This window comes from Arvicola amphibius, chromosome 13, assembly GCF_903992535.2.
Source record: "Arvicola amphibius chromosome 13, mArvAmp1.2, whole genome shotgun sequence".
In the NCBI taxonomy this organism is placed as follows: Eukaryota; Metazoa; Chordata; class Mammalia; order Rodentia; family Cricetidae; genus Arvicola; species Arvicola amphibius.
In genome coordinates this window covers 44983115-45006332 of record NC_052059.1, presented here as the reverse complement: position 1 = coordinate 45006332, position 23218 = coordinate 44983115, and the positions used below count along the sequence as shown (strand labels likewise).

General features: G+C 45.1%; 1 protein-coding gene across 1 annotated transcript in view; it reads left to right on the top strand.

Annotated features, from left to right (window-relative positions):
- The window catches only part of Loxl2 (lysyl oxidase like 2), an 84395-nt gene that overhangs the window by 2656 nt on the left and 58521 nt on the right, over window positions 1-23218 (top strand). Inside the window, exon 2 of the mRNA XM_038310009.1 lies at window positions 19568-19977. Coding sequence (XP_038165937.1) covers window positions 19614-19977 — 364 coding nt within the window. The 5' untranslated portion in view covers window positions 19568-19613. The remainder of the gene's footprint in view (window positions 1-19567; window positions 19978-23218) is intronic.

Below are 23218 nucleotides of genomic sequence, written 5' to 3'. Positions count from 1 at the left end.
GCGCCCTCCTGACCCTTCTCTGGCTTCTTGGTCTAAAAGTAGGATGAAGAAAATGACCGTGTCTGGTTTCTAGAAAAAAACAAAGGCCTCAGAGGAGAATTTGGGCGAGGACAATCACTGGTCTTTAAGTTTGAGAATCACATGGGTATTTTGACTGCTGGCATCTTTCATACTAATGTCCCTTACTCCTATGACAGAAAAAGGAAGAGGACTCTGCCTCCCCACTAGAGTCTCCAGTTTCAAGACATTTTAGTTTATTTTGCTTTTGTCTAATGAGGGTTGGTAGCACCAGAGTGTTTTGGTATTTGGGTTTTTATCACTTATGTTTATTTGCTTCTTAAATACAGTGTTAAGTCATTGTACATCTTATTAATATAGGTTGGGATTCTCCTTGCTTGGCAAGCAATGTGGGAAGAAAGGACTTCTCATTTCGGGCATTCTGCATCCCTACCCCCAGCATTACTATTTGGAAAAGCATCGAATAGTCTTAGCACTCTCATCCAAATCAATTGACTCTAGATGAGCACATGTGTTCAGGGATTCTCAATTGTGCTGTTGACCTGTCTTTAAGACCCACGTCTTGGCTGTTAGTGTGTTTGAAACTAGAGAGTGTGCATGTCTTTAACTGTTTTCTATTCAGAGTTGTCTCGATGATTTGGGATCTCTTGCAACTCCATATGTGTTTTAGAATTGGTTAACTCATCAATGTCCACAAAGAAGTCAGCTAAGATCAGCACTAAGTCGGATGTATAGGTTAACAAGGGGAGTAGGCTCATTTTTAAAAAGCAAGCCTTCCAGTTCACGAGCATGGATGTTCTGCCATTTATTGAGATGTTCTTTTTAAAAATATTTATTCATTATGTATACAATATTCTGTCTGTGTGTATGCCTGCAGGCCAGAAGAGGGCACCAAGAGGGCACCAGACCCCATTACAGATGGTTGTGAGCTACCATGTGGTTGCTGGGAATTGAACTCAGGACCTTTGGAAGAGCAGGCAATGCTCTTAACCTCTGAGCCATCTCTCCAGCCCTATTGAGATGTTCTTAAACGTCTTTCAACAATGTCTTGTATTTTCAGGGCATAACATCTGTGCTTCTTTTGTTGAACTTATTTCCAGAATTTTATTCCTTTGGATGCTGTTGTAAACGAATTTCTTTCTCCATTTCATATTTAGTTTACTCATGAAAAGCAGGTAGAAGGGGCTGGAGAGAAGACTCAGCAGTTAAGACCCTGTAGTGCACTTGTAGAGGACAAGAATTTGGTTCCTAATACCCATGTGGTTCACAGTTGCATATAACACTATCTCCAGGGGACCTGACTCCCTCCTCTGACCTTCACAGGGACTTCACTCATGTGCGCATACAGACACAGAGACACACAATTAAAAATAAATAAACACAAACTTAAAGAAAGTATAAACAAATAAAATTGTTTTGGATGTTGATCTTGCATGACCTTGATGAACTCATTCACTGATTTTAATATTTTTAGTAACTTTCTTAGAAATGAAAAGGTATTATATTTTATGTATGTGTGCGCACGCGCATGACACTGTACACATGTGAAAATCAGAGGGGAACTTTCCGGAGTTCGTTTTCTTCTTCCACCACGTGGGTTCTGGGGACTGAAACTAAGGTCACGAACCTTGTTGCTGGCAAGCGCTTTTATCTGCTGAGCCATCTTGCTGACCTGGTTTCTCAGGAGTTTTGAAAATGTGCGTAGGTGAGTACATCCTTCAATTGAAGTGTGGTACGCAGGAGATGGAAGATGTGTGGTCTTCTAGGGAATGGCGGGACCAGAGGCGGATGATTGTGGAAGCAGGAAGGAACGGATGAATGCAGTTCCCTATGGCCAGAGCTCTGGGCAGCAAGCTGGTGCTAGTTCTTATGCTACAAGGTAGAGGCTTGCTAAAGCTGGCACTGGGAGCCTGGCTGTGACTTAAAATACAGGAGGATATCAGAATCCAGCTTAGGAGAGGACTTCTGCTTAGCGCTAATATTGGTAGCTGAGAAAGTCTGTCCTGCTCAGTACAAACGAGAACTTTCCGGCCTCTGGGTACATGCCACTACCCTGTAGATGCCATTATCCTGAGCGAGCGCTGGAGCCTTGGTACCAGCTGGCTTTGTGCAGCCAAGCCCAGCCAGCTTCGCTGATGTGGCAGTTGGTGCCTGTTGCTGATGCTCCCTGGGTTCTCTCTCGTAGGAGCCAAGGCTGCCATGGGCAGCACAATCCCAGGTCTGAGGCTTTTTAACCAGTTTCAGCACAGTACACTACTCTAGCATACCCAGTCACATCTAGGGGATCCGAAGATGTGGCTGTGGCCTCTGCTGTGAGGCCTGCTATTGGTCCCTCTTGGCTTGGCTGTCATGTAAAGAGCCCAAGACTGAAACAATGGACCGTTGGACCAAGTTGTGCCTCCCAGACCCTGCAGACAAAAGCTCGGACTGGCAGCTCCTGGAGATGCCCAAAGTGTGCAAAGCCAAGTCTGAGTCTCAGGTTAATGGTCAGGCCTTCTCTTAGAGAAAGAGTCTTGGGATGCTGTCACTTAGGGAATGAGTCAATGGGCTGTCCTCCTCACCACTTCTGATGGGTCATCTCAGAAAAAAAAATGACTTGTGTACTCCCTACACTAGGACACCCACAATAGCCCACCTAACACACTCAGCTCACCCCAACTCTCTGAGCCCCTCCATAATTGTATGTCCACCTAGACTAACCCTGAGCACTCCACGCTAAGGGATTAGCACAAAGTCTGCAGCCAGTTTCATCCCCGGGGACACCAGGCTTGTTGATTACCAACAAACCTGGATTACTTCCTAAGTTTGTATATCATCCTAGCCCTCAGTCTCCTCTCTTCCTATTTTTTTTTTAATCAACTTCCATCTCCTTCCAAGAGGCATGGAAACTCAGACCAGTCTGATTAGTTCCAAGATGAGTTCTAAGATATGGTGTGTCTGCAAGTGTGTGTGTGTGTGTGTGTGTGTGTGTGTGTGTGTAGGATGGTAAAACCTGTTTCCCTTGTGGCATGTTAATAGTGTTTGATAGGAGGCCATATGAATAATAAGACCTCTATGATCCCATAATCTTGTGAAACCATGTACAAAGTTGGGCATGGTAAGTTAGGCACAATATGCTGACAGAGACAGGTGGATGTCTGGGACTCATTAACCAGCTACTTTAGGCTACTTGAAAAGTAGCTATAAGCCGGTGAGAAATTGTATCCCAAAACCCAATATGGATGGAACCTTGAGAAGCAACACCCAAGGTTGATGTCTGACCTTAACATATATATATATATATATATATATATATATATATCCACCCATTCACACACATGTACACAAACACAAAATTAAAATTAATTTTAAAAATGTAATACAGATGGAATGATACCCCTCCTGGGTTTTGCCCAGATTCCTCCCAATTTGAGATTATATTAGTCATCGCCCTTAGAGCATTGGCTATGTATGAGCCAGTCACTACTCTGGATACTATGGACTTTTTATGTCACCCCAAGGACCCTATTACTCTTCTCTATTTGCAGAATCCAAGGCTACTCTTGGGTACCAACATTCTGTTCTTCTTAGTATTGTCTTGTGTGCAAGTCATGCTTCCCTTTTCCTTGAGTGATGCAGGTTAACTATTTGAACCCAGTGTGCATCCTTGCCTCAAGAGTTTCTGTATGGCCTTTACATCTGATTGTGAGTTTCCCTGTCCCTTCACTGTGGAGAACAGGCTGGACAGATGCGATGTATCACTTCATTGTTATGTGTGTGTTACACATGTATGCACACATGTGTGCAAGTGTGCTCACCAATGCAGCTGCAATGTGGAAGCCAGAAGCTGACGTTGGAATGCCTTCCTCAATTGCTTCTATGCCTTATTTTTTTTCAGACAGTGTATCTTATTGAGCCTGTAGTTCACAGCGTCAGCTAGGCTGACTGAGCACAGGGCCCTGGGCTCCTGCCCCAAGTGCCAGGGTTACAAATCAGGCTGCTGTGCCTCTGGGCACCGAGGATCTGAATTCTGAATCTTGTGCTTGCGTAAGAAGCACCTTACCCACTGAGCCATCTCCCTAGCCCCTCCATGTTAATAGTGGTTGATAGGAGGTTTTGCCTTTTCATCCAGTCTACGAGTTTCCAGTAAGCACATTTGAAAGTGTTTGAAATTGTTCCTTCAGCCTACCCAGAGAACATCCTGGTCAAAGTTAGAGTTCACCCCAAGCCAGAGGTAGGCTGTGGGGAACCCTGACTAGTCACAACAAATTATGCCCACAAAGCCCTCATTTTGAAGGCTGAAAAATATTCAGCTCTGTATAACTACCTTCTCACCACCTCGCCGAGCACCGAGCATTCCATCTGTATGACCAGAAATAGATGGGACTGAGGTGGAATTCAGGGCCAGGCCAGGGGCAAAATGAATCAGGCCTAAACCAGTCTGGTGTCTAAAAGCCTCCTTCTGTGTCTGGGGGATTCACAAGGACTTCCCTCATGCTCTGAAGGTACCTCATCTGCCCAAGACAGCCTCCCTCCCGGAAGGGTAGCCAGAAACAGCCCCAGACCATCACTCGGAAATGCAGTCTTGGCCCTGAGCCAAGACCATTCATCGCTCCTGTTGGCCTCAGCAGGAATCCCAGCAAAGGAGGTGGTCCTCACCTCAGTCCCTGATCTAATCTCTACATATGTCAAATAAAATATTCTGATTGGTGACGGGGTTCTGCTGAGCTCCAACCCTGCTGTTCAGCAACGTCATGGGTCATGTGCTCTCCTGTGGTAAGGCTGTCTCCCATGATTGTCTAGACCATGTATGCAGGCAGCAGGGTAAGAATGGGTGCTCTAGAACACAGATGTACAGATGTGGGCTGGGGAAATGGCTCAGTGATTAAGAGCACTTGCTGCTCTTCCTAAGAAGCTGGGTCCAGTTCCCAGCAACCACCCACATGGAAGCTCACAACTGTCTGTAACTCCAATTCCAGGGGATCTAATGCCCTCCTCTTACCTCTGTGGACACCACACACACACACGGTGCACAGATATACATGCAGGGAAACACCTGTGCACATAAAATTTAAAAAATTAAAAATCTTTTTAAAAAGTATGTTGGGAAAAATAAATAATCTGACCAGTGACCTGGGAGGCCAGAAGCAAGTCATACACAGTCACACAATCACATAGAATAACACACAGTCACATATAATCACATAGAATAACACACAGTCATATACAGTCACATACAATCACATAGAATAACACAGTCACATACAGTCATATACAATCACATAGAATAACACACAGTCACATACAGTCACATATAATCACATACAATCACACAAAATCAGAAACAGTCACATATAGTAACAGAGTCACACACAGTTACATACAGTCATATACGGTCACACACAATTAAATAGAATCATACAAAGTTATGTATAGTTATATACAATTACAGTCACACATGGTCACATAGAATCACAGTCATATAAAGTCACACACAATCACATAGAATCACACACAGTCATATAGAGTCACATACAGTCGCATAGAATCACATAAGTCACAGAGTCACACAGTCACATAAAGTTGGGGGCCTACAGAAATCTCTTTCAGGAGGACCCTAAGCCCTCGTTGTGGGAGGGGACAGATATGAGGGTCAGACAAAGATCAGTTTCCGCAAGAACAGTTTGCAAAGTCAAAGAGTAAAATGCCCAGATGCAGTGTATGATTTTATGTGATGTGTTTCCTCTCATCTGTGCATGGCTGGGGATTAGTATTGCTATCACCAAAATAGTAGTTGTTACTGCCTAGGCTTTGAGGAAGAAGTGCACTCTGGGAAGGGAACTATGGTCCAGAGCAGCCATTTCCAAGGGGGATGAGATTTGTCCACACCCACATCAGGTACCCATGGCATACCCAGACACAGGGTAACACTAGTTCCACATTTTCCACATAGCTCGTACGAGAGCCCTAGTTTGTATCTGTATACCTTTCCTTGCTTTATAATAAAGTTTAATGAAACCTAAACAGACCTGGAAGAAAGTTTTGCTTTTCTTGAATGATAGAGGTTTTTTTTTTTTTTTATTTTTTATTTATTTATTTATTTATTTATTTATTTTGCCACCCATTGCCACAGCTACAGAAGTCCAATCTCTGGCTGTGGTCCCAGCTATAGCTGATAAGCTTTATGTGCTCTATAGTGATTTCTTTTTCTTTTTCTGGAATAAAGTTTGCTTCTGGTTTAATAGACCAAAAAATTATGTATAATTCCACTAAAAACACAAAATCTACCAGTGAGAAGTAGGAAGGGCTCAGGCATCATCAATGGAACAAATCCTCAAATCTTCAAAATAAAAGAGAAAGAAATAAACAAAACCAACCAAAATGACTAAGGAAAATGTCAACAAAATGTGAGGATCAAATGTGTAGGTGAACATGTGTCTCACTCATAGCCCTGGATGTAAATAGCCTTAATTCTCTAATTAAACACAGGCTAGCCAATTTTAAAAGAAGACCCAATAACATCATATCCATAATAAATATCCTTAGCCTATGAGGACACAGACAGAATGGAAAGATGAAATGACAGTCCAAGCAAATAGATTCCAAAAGCAAGAGTAGATTAAATAAACAGACATAGAAACAGAATAGCTTAGATGAAGAGGGCTCCTATGTCTTGACCAAAGGAACCATTTGTCACAAAAAAATATAGCAATAAATTTATTTGCATCAAGCATTGGAGCACTTAGTCTTTTCAAAACAAATATCACTAGACATAGAAACTAGAGTGAGAAGGCCCTTGTAGCCCAACACCTCGCGTCAGGGGGGCTTAGTGGACATTATATCCTCAAATAAATTAAATGTAATGTAAGTATATCCTTAACTGCTTAATTGCAAGCCAGTGAGAAAATACTGGGGAAAAATTTATCACTTTCTGATAAGCAACAGTGTTTTTGACTCTGCCAGACAGCTACTTCAATCCTTAGTCATGTTGCTCGCAGCCCTCTGGTGTTGACCTTTTCCTGGGCTCCACCGGATGAGTCATTAAGAGCCTCTGTTGCAAAGTTCCCAGGTGTCACTCAAGTTATAATCAGTAGCATATTCTTCAAAGAAGGACGTATGGGACAGTACCCCCCACCCGCCCCAGCCTGCACAACCTCAGGACACGTGGACGGAGCTGCAGAGTCTCTGCAATCATGGAAAGGCCGGCTGACACAGTTGGCGGACACCCTCTGCTCACAGTCCAGAGATTCCAGAATTTCCACGATGTCTATGATGCAACTTCGCTGCTGTGGAGGGTTCTGAGACTCTGGCTATGAGGAGACACCTCAGGAGTTCAGAGGGATGCTGAGGATAGAGCTTCTGTTGTCTGACCGCTCACCCTGTAGTGGTGTAGCAATGAGGCTCCCTCCCCCGACCTCTCTCTTTGTCTCTCTTCCCTCTCCCTTCTCTCCCACCCCATGATATATGTTGTGCTACACAATGCCCACACATATTGAGGCTGAGAACAGCAGAAGACGCTAGATGTCTCCTTCTATTGCTTTATTCTTTGGAGACAGAGTCTGTAGCTGAACTTGAAGTCTTCTGTCTAGGCTAGGCTGGTTGGTCAGCAAGGACCCAGGATCCACCCGTCTCCATATCTAATGCTTGGGTTATAAACACACACAGCCATGCCCAGTTTTTATGTGGCTAATCCGGATGTGAACTCAACTCCTCTTGCTTTTACTGCAAGCACTATTGTTATTGTTTTTATTGAGCTATACATTTTCTCCACTCCTCTTCCTCCCCTCTCCCCTCCCACCCTCCCTACTGCACCCCACGCTCCCAGTTTCCTCAGAAGATCTTGTCTTTTTCCCCTTCCAGGTGGGTCCACATATGTCTCTCTTATGGTCTTCTTTGTTGTCTAGGCTCTCTGGGGTTGTGGACTGGTTATCTTTTGCTTTATGTCTAATATCCACTTATGAGTGAGTACATATTATATTTGTCTTTCTGGATCTGGGTTACCTCACTCAGTATGATTTTTTTCTAGTTCCACCCATTTGCCTGAAAATTTTAAGATGTCATTATTTTTTGCAGTTGAGTAGTACTACATTGTGTAAATGTACCACATTTTCCTTATTTATTCTTCAGTTGAGGGGCATCTAGGGTGTTTACAGGTTTTGGCTATTACAAACAATGCTGCTATGAACATAGTTGAGCACATGTCCTTATGGTATGATTGAGCATCCTTTAGGTATATGTCCAAGCATGGTATTTCTGGGTCTTGAGGTGGATTGATTTTTAATTTTCTGAGAAACCACCATACTGATTTCCAAAGTAGCTGTACAAGTTTGCACTTCCACCAACAGTAGAGGAGTGTTCCCCTTACTCCACATACTCTCCAGCATAAGCTGTCATTAGTGTTTTTGATCTTGGTAATTCTGACAGGTGTAAGATGTTATTTCAGAGTTGTTTTGAATTGTGTTTCTCTGATGGCTAAGAAAGTTGAACATTTTCTTAAGTGTCTTTTGACCATTTGAGAGTCTTCTGTTGAGAGTTCCCTGTTTAGGTCTGTACCCCATTTTTATTGGATTATTTGTTCTTTTGATGACTAGTTTCTTGAGTTGTGTATTTTGGAGATCAGTCCTCTGTCAGATGTGGGGTTGGTAAAGATCTTTTTCCATTCTGTAGGCTGCCGTTTTGTCTTGTTGACCATGTCCTTTGCTTTACAGAAGTGTCTGAGTTTCAGGAGGTCCCATTTATTAATTGTTTCTTTTAGTGTCTGTGCTACTGGGGTTATATTTAGGAAGTGGTCTCCTGTGCCAATGTGTTCAAGGGTACTTCCCACTTTCTCTTCCATGAGGTTTATGTGGTTGGTTTTATGTTGAGGTCTTTGATCCATTTGGACTTGAGTTTTGTGCATGGCACTAGATATGGATCTATTTTCATTCTTCTACATGTTGATATCCAGTTATGCCAGCACCACCAGGTCAAACATACTGAATCTTTCCCAGTAAGCCACCACCTCGTGGTGCTACACACATTAATAGAAATGGGTTAATCAAGATGTGAGAGTTAGCCAATAAGAGGCTAGAGCTAATGGACCAGGCAGTGTTTAAAAGAATACAGTTTCCATGTAATCATTTTGGGTAAAGCTAGCCGGTGGCTGGGAGCTGGGCAGCGGGAAGTGGCCCCCAGCTCCTTCTACATAATATGCTTTCTTTTTTCCATTTTCCATTTTTAGCTTCTTTGTCAAAAATCAGGTGTTTGAAGATGTGTGAATTAATATTCGAGTCTTTGATTTGATTCCATTGGTACTCCTGTTTGCTTTTATGCCGATACCATAGATATACGATAGATGGCTCCATATATCTAGAGTAGCAGATGGGGAATTTTCCATGTTGGTTTATGTTCAGGTGTCAGAAAAGGCAAGAAACAATCACTTCTATTTGGAGTAAAGGGAAGCCTAGAGTCATGGGGTCCACATAGCCCCACTACTTTGGGTGTCTGGTCTTCTGGGATGCCTGGAACTTCACCTTCTTGTGGGTTGGTTGGATGCCAGCTTAGAGATGAATCATACAAAGCAATGAGAAAATGGGAAAGGGAAAAAAGGCACAAAGATATCTCCAAAGAAAGAGTCTGGGTAGCCAAAGCAATGTTAATTAAAGCAAAATATTATGTTTGCATATCACTGCAGGGAAACCTCCGTGCTGCTGACCACAATGGAAACTCACCGAAGCCTTAGTGTATTTTGCAGAAGTGTTGGCTTTTTTATAGACTTTTCTGAATTGCTAGTTTATTTTTAGGAATGCATCCCAAGGTTGTGTAACATTTTAGTAATATGGGTTTTCATTTCAACAATGTATACAGTGGCAAAGAGATTTAGAAGCAGAATTATAGTCTCTGCATGACTCAATGCTCTATAATTGTAATTTGGTATCACTCTGGAAAAATACTAGAGAAAAATCAACTTTATTTATTTTTATTTTATGTACATTGGTGTTTTGCCATGGTGTTGGGTCCCCTGGAATTACAGACAGCTTTGAGTTGCCACGTGGGTGTTGGAAATTGAACCCCAGTCCTCTAGAAGAGCAGTCAGTGCTCTTAACCACTGAGCCATCTTTCTAGCCATGAAAAACAACTTTAGAAAAGAAAGATTTGTTTTGGTTCATGGTTTCAGAGGCATCAGTTCATCATGGTGATGAGGATACAGCAGAGAAGACCATCATACATTGTGGCCAGGAAGCAGATAGTACCTGTCCTTCATCCAGGGGACAGCCTACTGACTGGTGCCACTCATCTCCCCCACTTAAAATCATCCTTTCTGGACACCCCCACATACACACGTGCAGAAGTGATCTTTAGTAAATTCTTAGGTGCCTCTCAATCCAGTCCAGTTCACCATCAAGATTAATCATCATAATAAATAATAACTATATAAAAGAAAAACTAGTTATAATGTCTGCTATATACTATTCAATTAAAAGAATTTGTGTGTGTGTGTGTGTGTGTGTGTGTGTATTTGAGGCAAGGTTTCTCTATGTAGCCCTGACCATCATAGAACTCTCTGTAGACCATTCTTTGCCTTAAAAAGCACTTTTCAAGCTGGGCATGGTGGCGCACACCTTATCCCAGCACTTGGGAAATAAAAGCAAGTGAGTCTCTATAAAATCAAGATCAGCCTGGTCTGCATACATAGAGGGAGAGAGAGAGAGGGGGAGGGAGGGAGGGAGGGAGGGAGAGAGAGAGAGAGAGAGAGATCTCATTTTCCAAGGCAATGTGTAGGAAAGGATTTCCATTGGTTTTCAGTCCCCAGTGCTAGGATTGAACCCAGTGACTTGCACATGCCAGGCAAACGCTCTACCACTGGGCTATGTCCCCAACCCTTGGCTTTTTGACACAGCGTCTCACTATATACTTCAGGCTGGTCTTGGACTTGTTATGCAGCCCAGTGTTTTTCAGACTCGTGGTATTCCTTCTCCTTCCTCTAGTATGGGGGCTATAGGCATGCTCAGTGATTCAGATTTTTCCAAGGCGATAGATACAGAGGAAAGACGGAAGAGCAAGCATTGCAGATTTGATGGCAATGGACCCAACAGCTGCGTTACTTATGTCCTTTCTTCCTTTCACCAGTTGTCATTTGCTCAGATCTTTATCATCAATATGGATAACTTCCCAACAGAGAGGGAAAAGTGCATTAAGATTATTTTTAAGAGGAGAGAAAAGTAGCTGAATCGGACATATGAAGGTGGAGCCGAAGATGCGAAGGAGCCGAGAGCCCCCTTTCTAGGGAAGATGTGGCACTGCATAGGGACACGCCCATGAAGTCTGGGGAACCGGGTGTAGCTGTCTAAAGACACCCAAAGCCAGAAATTAAGAGTTCTCTTTTTTAAATTACAAGATCACATTTTTCCCCATCTCTTTTTGGAACAAGATTAGAGGATCTGAAACCCTTGGAGCAGGGACAAGGGCCACAGAGCACAGGGCAGGGCATAGCCTTGGCCACCTGGTCACCCACATTTGGATCCCTGCCTTCTACTTCCCACCAGGACGGCCTAACTTACTGAGACTATGTCCCTTGATTTCCTCCTTGGGATAAAGCGATTGCTGATGACATCACACCAGTGCCTGTCCTACCTGATGCCCACAGGTCGTGTATATCCCATGAGAGCTTTGAGCAGCCCAGACCGTTTGGCGATGACAGTGTTAAAAGGTTGGACAGCCCTGCCTAGGTGTGCCAGCTCGCCTTCAGATGAAGACGACCCTCAGTAGGTGTGCAAAGCCAGAGGTAGCACAGATTCCTACATAGATCATGCTCTCTTCCCCTTTAGATGTATTCTAATGATGAAATTTAATTTATAAATTAAGCCTGGGGTCTTAGGGTTCCTGTTGCTGTGAAGAGACACCATGACCATGGCAACTCTTATAAAGAAAACATTTATTTTGGGTGGCTTACTTACGATTTCAGAGGTTCAGTCCGTTATCATCATGGCGGCATGTGGGCAGACATGGTGTTGGCTACATCTTGATCAGAAGGCAACAGGAAGTGGACTGTGAGTCCTACAGGCTTGCAGGCAACTGGAAGTGGACTCTTAAGTGTCACACTGAGTGAAGCTTGAGCAAAGGAGACCTCAAAGCCTGTCCCCAGTGACACACTTCCTCCAACAAGGCCACACCTACTTCAACGAGGCCACACCTCCCAATAGTGCCGCTCCCCTGTGAGCACATGGGGGCCAATTCCAGTCAAACCACCCCATGGTAAGAGAGTCACAGCATATAATGAAATAAAACTTATAACAGTACACTGAAATACAACTTCAATGAATCCTCTGCTTTTCTCTTTGTGCTGCTTGGTTTTGGCCAACTTGATACAAGCTAGACTCATCTGGAAAGAGGAAATCTATCTAGGAATCACCTCCCTATGATTGCCCCGCGGCATGTCTGTAGGGCATTTTCCTGATTAATGACTGCTGTAGCCCAGCCCAGCTCACTGTGGGTGGTCCCACCCCTGGGCTGGCGGTCCTGGGACAGACTGAGCAAGCCATGAAAAGCAAGCCAGTAAGCAGCACCCCTCCATGACTTCTGCTTTGGCTCCTGCCTCAGTGATGGAATGTGACCTGGAAGGTGTAAGCCAAATAAACCCTTTTCTTCCCAAGATGCTTTTGATCACAGCCATAGAAACAAACCTAACCTAGGACACTCTTTCTCCAAGCGTCTTACCATGCTGGTGTTCGTGGTTCTGGTTCAACTTTTTTCCATCTTCCTATTTTGTGAAAGATTTTTAGCACCCCAGCTTGTGAGTCCTCTCTTTGCTGAGGAAACACTTTGTGGCTTTTGTTTTTTCCTATCTGAGTGTTCAGCCTCTGTGTTCTTGTGCTTTGAGGCCATCGGTACTAAAACAATGCTTACCTGAACACAGGTACTGCCTACTGTGAGGGATCCCATATCAGAGCACGATGAGACAAGCTGCTGACTGATTAATGAATGGGTGGGTGGTGTAGACAGCCACGATACTAGGTACGGTGTATCAAGAGGTGATTGTCATCCTGGATAGAGGGGTCGTGGCATAGGTCAGCATGAGATTGCATCCCATTACTTGAGATAGCTGCAGAATTTAAAATGAATGAGTTGTTTCTTCTTAGAATTTTCCACTTACTGTTTTCCCATGAAACTGAGGATGGGTGGCTGAAATTATGAATGAGGAGATAACTCCTATACTGAGAAACATAGGAGTCATTGTGTGTGTGGTGTGTGTGTGTGTGTGTGTGTGTGTTGGGTGTGTGTGTGTTGGGTGTATGTTGGGTGTGTGTATGTGTTTTAATGTGGTAACTACAAATTGCTCAGCTTGACCTTTGTCAGGTCACTGTCTTTCTTAATTAAAAAAAAAAAAGAGAGAAAGCACAGAGAGCCAGGTATAGGGATACTCGTCAGCATTCAGGAGGTGGTGGTAAGAGGGCTTCCGGTTCTAGGCCAGCCTGGGCTACACAGAGCCATCTCAGAAATCCAAAAGGGAAGTGTCAAAGTAAACTCCAGAATTCAGAGTCAGGTCACCTAGACTCACGGAGTTCAGCCCTTGGGCATTCACCGATGTCCTAGGAGCACAACTAGACTATCAGAGTCATGTCTGTCACAGCCTAGGACAGTTCTGTTCACTCAGAGCCTGGCCTCACCTGAGAAGGACGTCTGAGAGTTAGCCAAACAAGCAAATGCATATGGCCTTGTGCACTGGAAGGAAATGAATAGTATGTCATTGTCATAATGGTTGGGGAATCTCTAGCTTCATGGGTAGAAGTGTGTGCCCAAGGATTTGTTCCCTCAGAGGTGAAGCCTTGGGGAAGTAACCAGAATGAGACTAAATCATCACAGTAGGGACCCTGTTTGAATCCTGGTGACTTTGTAAGAAGAAGGCATGAGACAAGAAGAGACACGTGTATGCTCATGTCCTTGGCCATGTTGATGTGCCAGGATAGCCTTTGAACTTTGACAGTGAAAGGTCACTGCCAAGTGACCTTGAAGTGAGCCTACAGAGGTGGCATCTAAAACAACACCCCCCCCCCACACACACCTTATGTTTCTGTTTTCATTGTTTGCTTGTTTTGAGAGTGTCTTATACAGCCCAGGTTAGCCTCTAGCTTGCTGTGTAGTTTAGGATGGTCTTGAACTCAAAATTCTCTTATCTTCATTCCCCACGTATAGAGACTACAGGGAACGCTGAGGATTGAACCCCAGGCTTTGTGTTTGCTATGAAGTGCTCTACCAACATCTCCAGCTTCGTCAGAATTTACCAAGTCCACAGTCTGTGTTTTTAGAAACAAAACCAACAAATGCTCATTAGGTTTTCAGCCTTGGCACCTGGCTAAATTCTCCTGCGGTCAGACAGTACACTCTGGTGCTTTCAGTGACTGTGTTGAGACTTGCTTGTTGACTCACCTTGGGGTTCATTTTGGCAAGTCTGTCTGTCCTTGAAGGGCATCTGTCCTGTGGAGTTGTTGAGTACAGCTTCCAGGAACTCCGTGAATTGTCATGTGGTTGATCTCCTTGTTTCTGTATTCAGTGCCTGGGCCATCTGTGTGGAGAGTCTCTCAGCTGCAGTTAAGGATCGGCCGTGGGTCTGATTTCCCCTTCATTCCGTCAGTATTTATTTCATGCATGCTGAAATGACCCATGCACATCCACACAGTTGTATCTTCCTGACAGATTGACTCTTTCGTTAGCTTTTCCTTTTGGGCTCTGGTAGGGTTTTTTGTTGTTGTTGTTGTTCTGGAGTCAGTATTATCTCACTTTGGATCAGCTTTCTTTTGACTGAGCTGCACACAGTGTATCATCTTCTATCTCTTCGTGGTGTTTTGTAAGATTATGTCGTTTGATGATATTGTTCAGTCTGTGTTGGTGACGTTTGTCTTTTAATTGGAGCATCTATTGTGCTTTCCTAGTGTCTTGCAAAGGCTATATTTTGTTTCCAATCTGTGCCGCGATTGGGAAGTAGTGAAACACGCACAGACGCACACATAGTTGTTGCTGTTTTTTTTTTTTTTTTTATCACTGTCATGATGCAACTCTGAGTACCAAACCCAGGGTCTCACTCCTGAAAGGCAAGTGCCCTAACTCTGAGCTACCTCTCCAGTCCATAGTACAGATATTTTAGGACACAGGACATTGTTATTGTTTTATACAGTGGGTTTGCATATAGGTGTGCTCATGTCGTTTCCTATTCCATCCTTCATTCCTTCCTAAACCTCCACACCGTTTCTGGCATTACTTTTCCTTTGGCTTAAAGATCTCCTTCTAGAACCTTCATTTTTGTTTGTCTCAGTGTCCTGATTTCATCTTCATTTTTTCCCCAATCCATAGACCACTGATACTGTGCCAACCCTTGGAAAATGTCATTCTGTTATCCTTATTTTTGCGGAGAGGCTGCCTGATGTCCTTCAGATGTAGCAGGCTCATCTCCCTCTGGCTGTGTGTGAGATTTCCTCCGTTTCTGATTGTCCACAGTCCGTCAGCCCGGAGGTGGTTTCCTCCATGTGTGCACAGCTTGGTCTTGCTGCTTGTCCACAGTCCGTCAGCCCGGAGGTGGTTTCCTCCATGTGTGCACAGCTTGGTCTTGCTGCTGTGCATCAGTGTGGATAATCCCCCGCCGCTGCTCTTCAAATGCTTCCTCTGCACATTCTTTGGGTTTCCAAGCACATTGCTTGCACTCCGTGTCCTAATTTGTCTCACCAGTCCCTTCCCATGGCCTCTGATTTCCATCTTGTCAGTCCTTGAAGGCCACTGAAAATGTCCCTCAGCTCTCCGACCTACTGGGCACTCACTTGGGAAAGGCAGAGACCTATGTAAGGGCATCTCGGTGCGCATCCTTTCTCTCTGCATCCTTGGCTCTTTGAGCCCACGCAGCCTAGGTAGCCTTCCAGCAGCAGGTTTCACCCAATGACGGGGGTGGGGGTGGGGAGGGGAGGGGTGGGGAGGCACGACACAGAAGGGACAGGATACTCAGACATAGTTTAAACATCCTAGAATGTTCCCTCACAAACCCGGATGGTGGACACCAGTACCTCCATGTGGCCTCCTAATGCGATCAGGAGACCTGTAAACAAGCTGTGGAAGGCCACTGCGCGTGTGACACACCGCATTTTGCATTCAGCATTGTTCCCAAGCAGAAGGAGCAATGGCCGAGCAATGATTCAATAAACAATGATTGCAGGTGTGGTGGCTCCTGCCTGTAATCCCAGCACGTGGAGGCGGAAGCAGGAGGAGGCCTATGAGTCTGATTCAGCCCCAGCTACAGAGTGAGACCATGTCTCAAACAGAACAAAAAAATCCAAAACAAACAAAAAACTAATACGACAAAGGCATAAAGCAGTCAAGTCGCGGTCATACCTGTGTGCTGGGCTGGAGCGTTACTGCTCTTTGAGACAAAGGCAACGCAGTGGGTTCATTCCCACCACCACCCCAGCAAACAGGAGGAATGCCGCAGTGCATTGTGCCGTGATGTTAGGCTGGCTACCATGTTACCAGGTGATGGGAATTCTCATCTCCAGTATAAACTTACAAGGTCGTTTTCATAGGCAGGGTCTTTTGTCGAGCTAAACATCATGCAGCACATGATAATGTGTGTTTTTAGTAGGTTTATTTACTGTTTGTAGTTGTTCGTGGTAAGATTTTTCTAATACAAATGAGTCTTCCTAGCAGAAAAAGATATGTGGCTTCGTGGGAACCCTCAGGGTTGAGTTTCTGGTCACAAAGCATTGTGGATAACAGAGCAAAGCACGAGCAACATTGGTTTTAGAGCAGCCAGAGAGCACCTTCGTTTGTCTAACGGGACCTGGCAAGGTCTCTTTGAGGCACGTGGTCTTTGGAGGACAGGGTTAGAGGCTCTCTGCTGTAAGTGTCACAAAACATAAGCCGGGTGCAGACTGTGGACCCTACTGCAGGAACCCCATCACTCTCTGGGCCTGTTTGAGTGTCATAGGATGAGAATTGCTGAGTCTCTGGCAATAACAGAGGGTGTGTTCTCTTAGCAAACACCAGCATGCAAAGGGTTGTGTCTCTTCAAGGCAGAGCATAGGTGGCTCCGGGTGGCTTCAGCCCAAGGTAAGTTAGCCAGCCCTTCCTTGATAGTAATGTCCTATCTGAGGACTGTGCTCTCTCTGCCCCTTTGTGTATGGCTGAAATGAAGTGTGTTTGCCCCTGCGGTTTCCAGCTGCAATTCCTGCTTTTCCTTTTGGACTCTCACATCTCAACCTGCTTCCTCCTTGAGACACACCCAGAATTCTTTTCTCATCATCTCCCAGTCTCTGAGTTATCTGAGGACCAAGACACATACATGAAGTCTCTATACACAACCTCACTCTGGAGTTACATATAGCTTCCCCTTGGCTGTGATGCCCATGACCTTGAAGAAAGTAATTTTTCATTTAACGGATACTCCTACTGTGTTGCTTCTGGGGTGCCGTTCATTGAGCTCTCAGAACGGTTCTGTGGGCTGCATAGGATTATGATCTATGTTCAGTAGATGAGGAAATTGATGTGCAGAGAAAGTCAATGTTTTTGTCCAAGGTCCCACAACTGATCAATATCAGAATGAGGATTCAAACTCAGTTCATCTGGTTCTAGCATGTTCTCTTTCCACTACAGACGTGCCCTCCTTGATGCTGGCTTCCTCAACCCCTCTTCTACTTCAACACAAAGAGCTTAGCCCCTCTTCTGTGAGTTAGGAGCAGTCTGGTCTCAAACTCCTGCTTCCCCTATGAAGAGATACTATAAATAGGAAAGAAATTGTCACAGGGCCCTTGTAACTTCTCTGAGGGTGCATTCCATTTGCCCACAGACCTTATCCCCTTTTTTGCTCCATCTTTTTCTTTTTTGTTTTATTTTATTTTTCTCTTTCTTTCTTCTTCCTTCCTTCCTTTCTTCCTCTTTTCCTTCCTTCCTTCCTTCCTTCCTTCCTTCCTTCCTTCCTTCCTTCCTTCTCTTCCTCCTCCTCCTCCTCCTTCTTCTTTTCTTCTTTTGACAGAGTAGGCTCTTCTGGAACTTGAACTTGCTATGTAGACCAGGCAGGCACCAAACTCACAGAGACGTGACTGCCTCTGCTTTCCAAGTTCTGGGATCAAAGGCGTGTGCCACTATGTCCAGCTTTCTTCATCATTTTCAAAGGAAGTTACAGCATCTCTCTGCCAACAGAGCACTAAATCTCACAATCTGCAGAATACCTGACAAGGCCAAGGTCACCATGGTCACCTCATATATTGACACTGATGATGAGGTGCAGTATTTTCCACACTTCCAGTAGGAACAAGGACAACTGGTTCTGGAAAACTGTGCAGGGTCCCAGAGGATCCTGTCAGACTTTCTGATGCAGTGCTACACTGGGGATCACTCAGACCCCGTGGCCCACTCGTGGCTCAGTCCCTGCAGCCAGTTCACCTTCGCGTTTAGTAAATGTGTCTATGAAGCTAAAAAATCTGTCATGGAGAGACCAGAGAAGACTATGATATAAGCTTTGCCCTAAAAAGTTTGCCATCCAATTGGACATGTTGAAAATCTCTGAGAAATTACCAGCAGATTCTTGGCAGGGGATGGCTGGGGAGACTGGCTGAGGTTGAGCTGGGTCTCAGCTGTGAGGAGATGGGAGAAATGCAGAGTGTAGAGGTGTTCTGAGAAGCTTGCATTTGCCTTTTGGGACCCACCGTTATCCCTCTCTGCCAGCCTTATACCCAGGAGGTCAGCCCATGGGACCCACTATTCTCCTTCTCTACCAGCCTTGTGTCCAGGAGGCCAGCCAGTGCAGACTTCTCCATCAGCTCTCCTAACCTTGTTTTCTGGTTGTGTTGAGTTGGGTTTTCTCATTAGAGGTATCAGGAAGAGAAAGAAGCCAGTGAAAGACTAGCATCCTATATGTGTTACGTGGCTCCTCTCTGCTGGTTACTATGGGTGGCTCTGAGACCCTTCAGTAAAGAACCCAGATGCCAACAGAGAGCTACGCTCAATTCTGGAAGCCACTGGTGTCTTAGGGAGACTCAGCAAACACCGAGAGGTCATGGCTGGCCTTTGTTGACAACTGGGGTACTTCCTTCATCCTTTGTCAGTTCACTTGAACTTCGCTAACTTCTCCATTGGGGAATGAGGAAGACAGAAAGAAAGGGGGCTGGTGAAATGACTCAACAAGTCAAGGAGCTTGTGGCCAAGACTGATGACGTAAGTTCAATCCCCAGGACCCACCTGGTGAAATAAGAAAGTCGACTCCCACAAGTTGTCCTGTGACCTCCACACCCATACAGTGGTATGCCTGCCCACATACATACATATACGCACATACATAAAATTGAATAAATTTAAAGAAGAACAGCAAAGGTTTTCTTTAAATTTAGTTACGAGTACAGATGACAGCATTCCAAAGATGAGGAAGATGGGTGATAGACTTCGGGAACTCAGACTGGTGTCACCAAAATGGAAATGGGAACAGAACTGGGTTGGAATGTAACCTGGAAGAGCTTTGCATGCTAAGCCAGGAAGGTAATGCCACAGAACTCTTTACAGGAACTTACAACCTTTATCCTAGACTAATGGCTCTCCCACTCATTTTTATTCATTCCAGAAAGTTCCTGCTGCCACCCCTGACCTCTTCTCAGCACAGGACAAGAATGGAGATACCTTTCGGCTCCCACTTCTATGGTTGTTTGGCTGTGTTCCTCTTCCTGCCCTCCCTGAGCCTAGCACAGTATGAGAGCTGGCCCTACCAACTCCAATACCCCGAGTACTTCCAGCAGCCGGCTCCCGAGTACCATCAGCACCAGGTGCCCTCCGATGTGGTCAAGATCCAGGTCCGCCTGGCAGGCCAGAAGAGGAAGCATAACGAAGGCCGCGTGGAGGTCTATTATGAAGGCCAGTGGGGCACTGTGTGTGATGATGACTTCTCCATCCACGCTGCCCACGTTGTCTGCCGGGAAGTGGGTTATGTGGAAGCCAAGTCCTGGGCAGCCAGCTCCTCCTACGGCCCAGGGGAAGGTAAGAGGCTGACGGTGCCCAAGGAGATGAGTGTCTGTCACATAGCAAGGCCAGGACACACCCTGATGAGCCTGCGAAGAAAGCTGGAATTGTTATTAAGCATGGCTTTCCAAGAGTTTCCTATCTGCCCTGCAGGCTGTGTCTTGCTGGAAGTCTGATGGGCAGCCCCTCCAGGGAATGAGGGAGGGATCAACCATCAGAAACTCTCCAGGCTCTTTCTGCTTTGAGTAGGAAATGTCTCAGGCGAGACAAGATGGTTGGTGGCCTCGGTCAGTAGGTGAAATTAGCCTGCGCCCATCTTGCTAAGCCACACTCTATAAGTTGTAGTGTCTTGCCTGCATCCAGATTTCTCCTTCCAAGTAGGTTCTTTCTCAAAAGAACACCATGGGCTAGATTTCTACCCACATGAAGATCATCATCTTTATTTTATTGTGTCTACATGTGTGTACGTACATGTGTGCGCTTGTGATCTTACACAGGTGTGTGTCTATGGCATCCTGAGGACAACCTCAGGTGTGATGTTATTCTTCTTTTTCTTTTTCTTTGTTGAGACAAGATCTCCCCTGATGGCCTGTAACTCACCAAGTAGGCTAAGCTGTTAGGCCAGCAAGCCCCAGGGATTCCCCTGTCTCTGCCTCCCTGCCATTGGGACTACAAATGCTCTCACATATCTTCAACATGCTATATTAACTTTAACATGCTGTTATGGCATTGGTTGTCCTAAGACCAGAGTCACATTGAATTGTTAACCTTGAGTTGGCCTCTTTCTTCCTTCCTTGTTAGAGTCAAATACATTTATCCCGAAGCAACAATAACAAAACAAAATAACGAGGCTGGAGAGATGCCGCAGAATGTGCTGCTTTTCTCGAGGGCCTGAGTTTGATTCCCAACACCCGCTCCAGGTGACTCACAATAGCTTACAACTAGCTCCAGGGAGCTCTGAGTCCCCTGAAGGACTCTGAGGGTCCCTACTGTCCCATGCATATGCTAACACATAGATAAATACACATACTCAGAATTAAATACAATTTCTAAAGCACACAAAAGGGAAGTTATGAGAGGTTTGAGGGAAGGTCAGTCTTCATGACTCAGACTCCTATGGGGGCCATGCTGAGCTAACTGTATAGCTTTACAGTGTGGATGTGCTCTGAAAAAGAACCGTTAGTGATCTCAGCATCGTGAGGCACCATAGAGGATTCTAACAAAAACAACTATGAGGTCCCCAGGTGATAGGGTGGTATCTGAGAACCTCTTGTATACACGTGGTACATCATTAAACAAAATGTCATATGGCATGTGATCGACATCTGGAAAATAGACTCTTTAAGAACTGGTGTGCCCCAATAGTCGGCATCCCTAGTTAGGAATGCCCATGTGGGCAAAAGGTATCATTTGCAAACAAATGTTCTTCTTGGGGCTAGGAGACAGCTCTGTGGGTAAAGAACTTTCTATGCAAGCAAGTAGACCTGAGTTTGGCTATCTAGCACCTACACAAACACTGGGCATGGTGGCATGTGTAGGAAGCCTCCGTGCTGAGGGAGTGGAGACAGGTGGATCCCTAGAGCTCACTGGCCAGCTAACCTAGTCAATTGGTGGGCACCAGGTTGAGTGAAAAAGTCTATCTCTGGAAGAAGGTACCTGACTTCTCTGGTATCCATGTATGCTTATGCATGTGCACACACACACACACACACACACACACACACAGTGTTATTCCAAGAGCTGCACCTCCACTCCAGGTTGACAAATCAAGTACCTTTTCCCCTACCGAGCTGCCCACAGGGCTTGGCATTAATCAGACAGTTGGACTAGAGTGAGCTGTTCACACTCTCTGGACCCAAAGGGTCAATGCCATGATAACTGTACAAAAACTCTCTTGAGTGAGCATAAAAACACAGAACATTTCAGACTCTACCCAGGACATTCTGATCTCAAAGTTCTGGGTGGGACTGGATCTGCAGCGGGTTGAGGGGTCAGTGAGATAGACAGGTTAAACTCCCTTCAACCTTCCCTCCTCTCAGTTATTCCAGAAATGATGGGAAGAAGCGTGTACCATTTTCTGCACCCCTCACCTCCAGCCAGTGGGGAGTTTCCTGGTGGAAGAACTGGCCTAAAACCCCATGCTTAGAGTCACATGTCCCGAAAGCTTGTTCTGGTTAACTTGGCAGCAACGAGAGTCAAAGCAGCCAAGACCGATTAGCTGGAGCCTTTAGAACCACTTCCTGTCTCTGACTAAACTTCCAATGTTCATCCATATGTCCACATCTCTGTTTATTTTGCTTTCCGAGTGATCTAGGGCTTACGTCAAAATTTATACTTTCCATTCTAGATTATTGTATCCTCAAATTTTTATGACACATACTCTTTCCTCCAGTGACAGATTTATTTTTTTAATCAAATCTGCGGCAAATCTATCATCACATGAGATATCTGTGGATTTTTGCCTACAGGAGCCAGATGGGGTAGCAGGACAGTGGGCCTATCCAATGGCTCAGGAGAGTGGAGAAGACTTGAAAGGAAGCTAATAAAATGATCGTTTATAGAGTCCATGCTGAATAAGGAAGGGAGAGTCATGAGGAGGAAGGAAGGATCCTGCAAAAACTATTCAAACCCATGGGTAGGGATCTTGGCTGAGTTAACACTAACAAGAATGTGCTGGAAAGATATTGGGAGATTCAGCCGCAGAACATGATAGTTGAGATGGAGATTTAGGAGGGTTCAGCCACTGATTACAACCAGGGCCGAACCATGACCTTGAAGAGCATTAGGAGCCAAGGGCAAGAAGGTCTCTATAAGGAGCATATGTGGTGACCGAGTACCGAACTTCTAAAGGCCATCGAGGGCTTGATAGTTGCAGTTTAAGGAAAGGATGGGGAGAAACAAATCCTAGACAAACTGAACATTGTGATGCCAAGGGATTAAGACTTGAGCTGTCTGAGAGATGAGAAGATGGTTCAGTCCATAAAGAACTTATGAAGACCCAAGTTTGATCCCCCCCTAACACACACCACACACACACACACACACACACACACACACACGAAGTGGAGGTGGCAGCTGAGCATAGCGGGATGTACTTGCAATCCCAGGCCTAGGAGGTAGAGACAAGCAGATCACGGAGCTCACTGGCCAGCCGCTCTAGCCTCCTTGGAGAGTTTCAGGCCAGTAAGAAAACCTATCTCGCAAAATCAGGTGGTCAGCACATGAGGAATGACAACTGAGGTTGTTCCCTGGTCTCAGC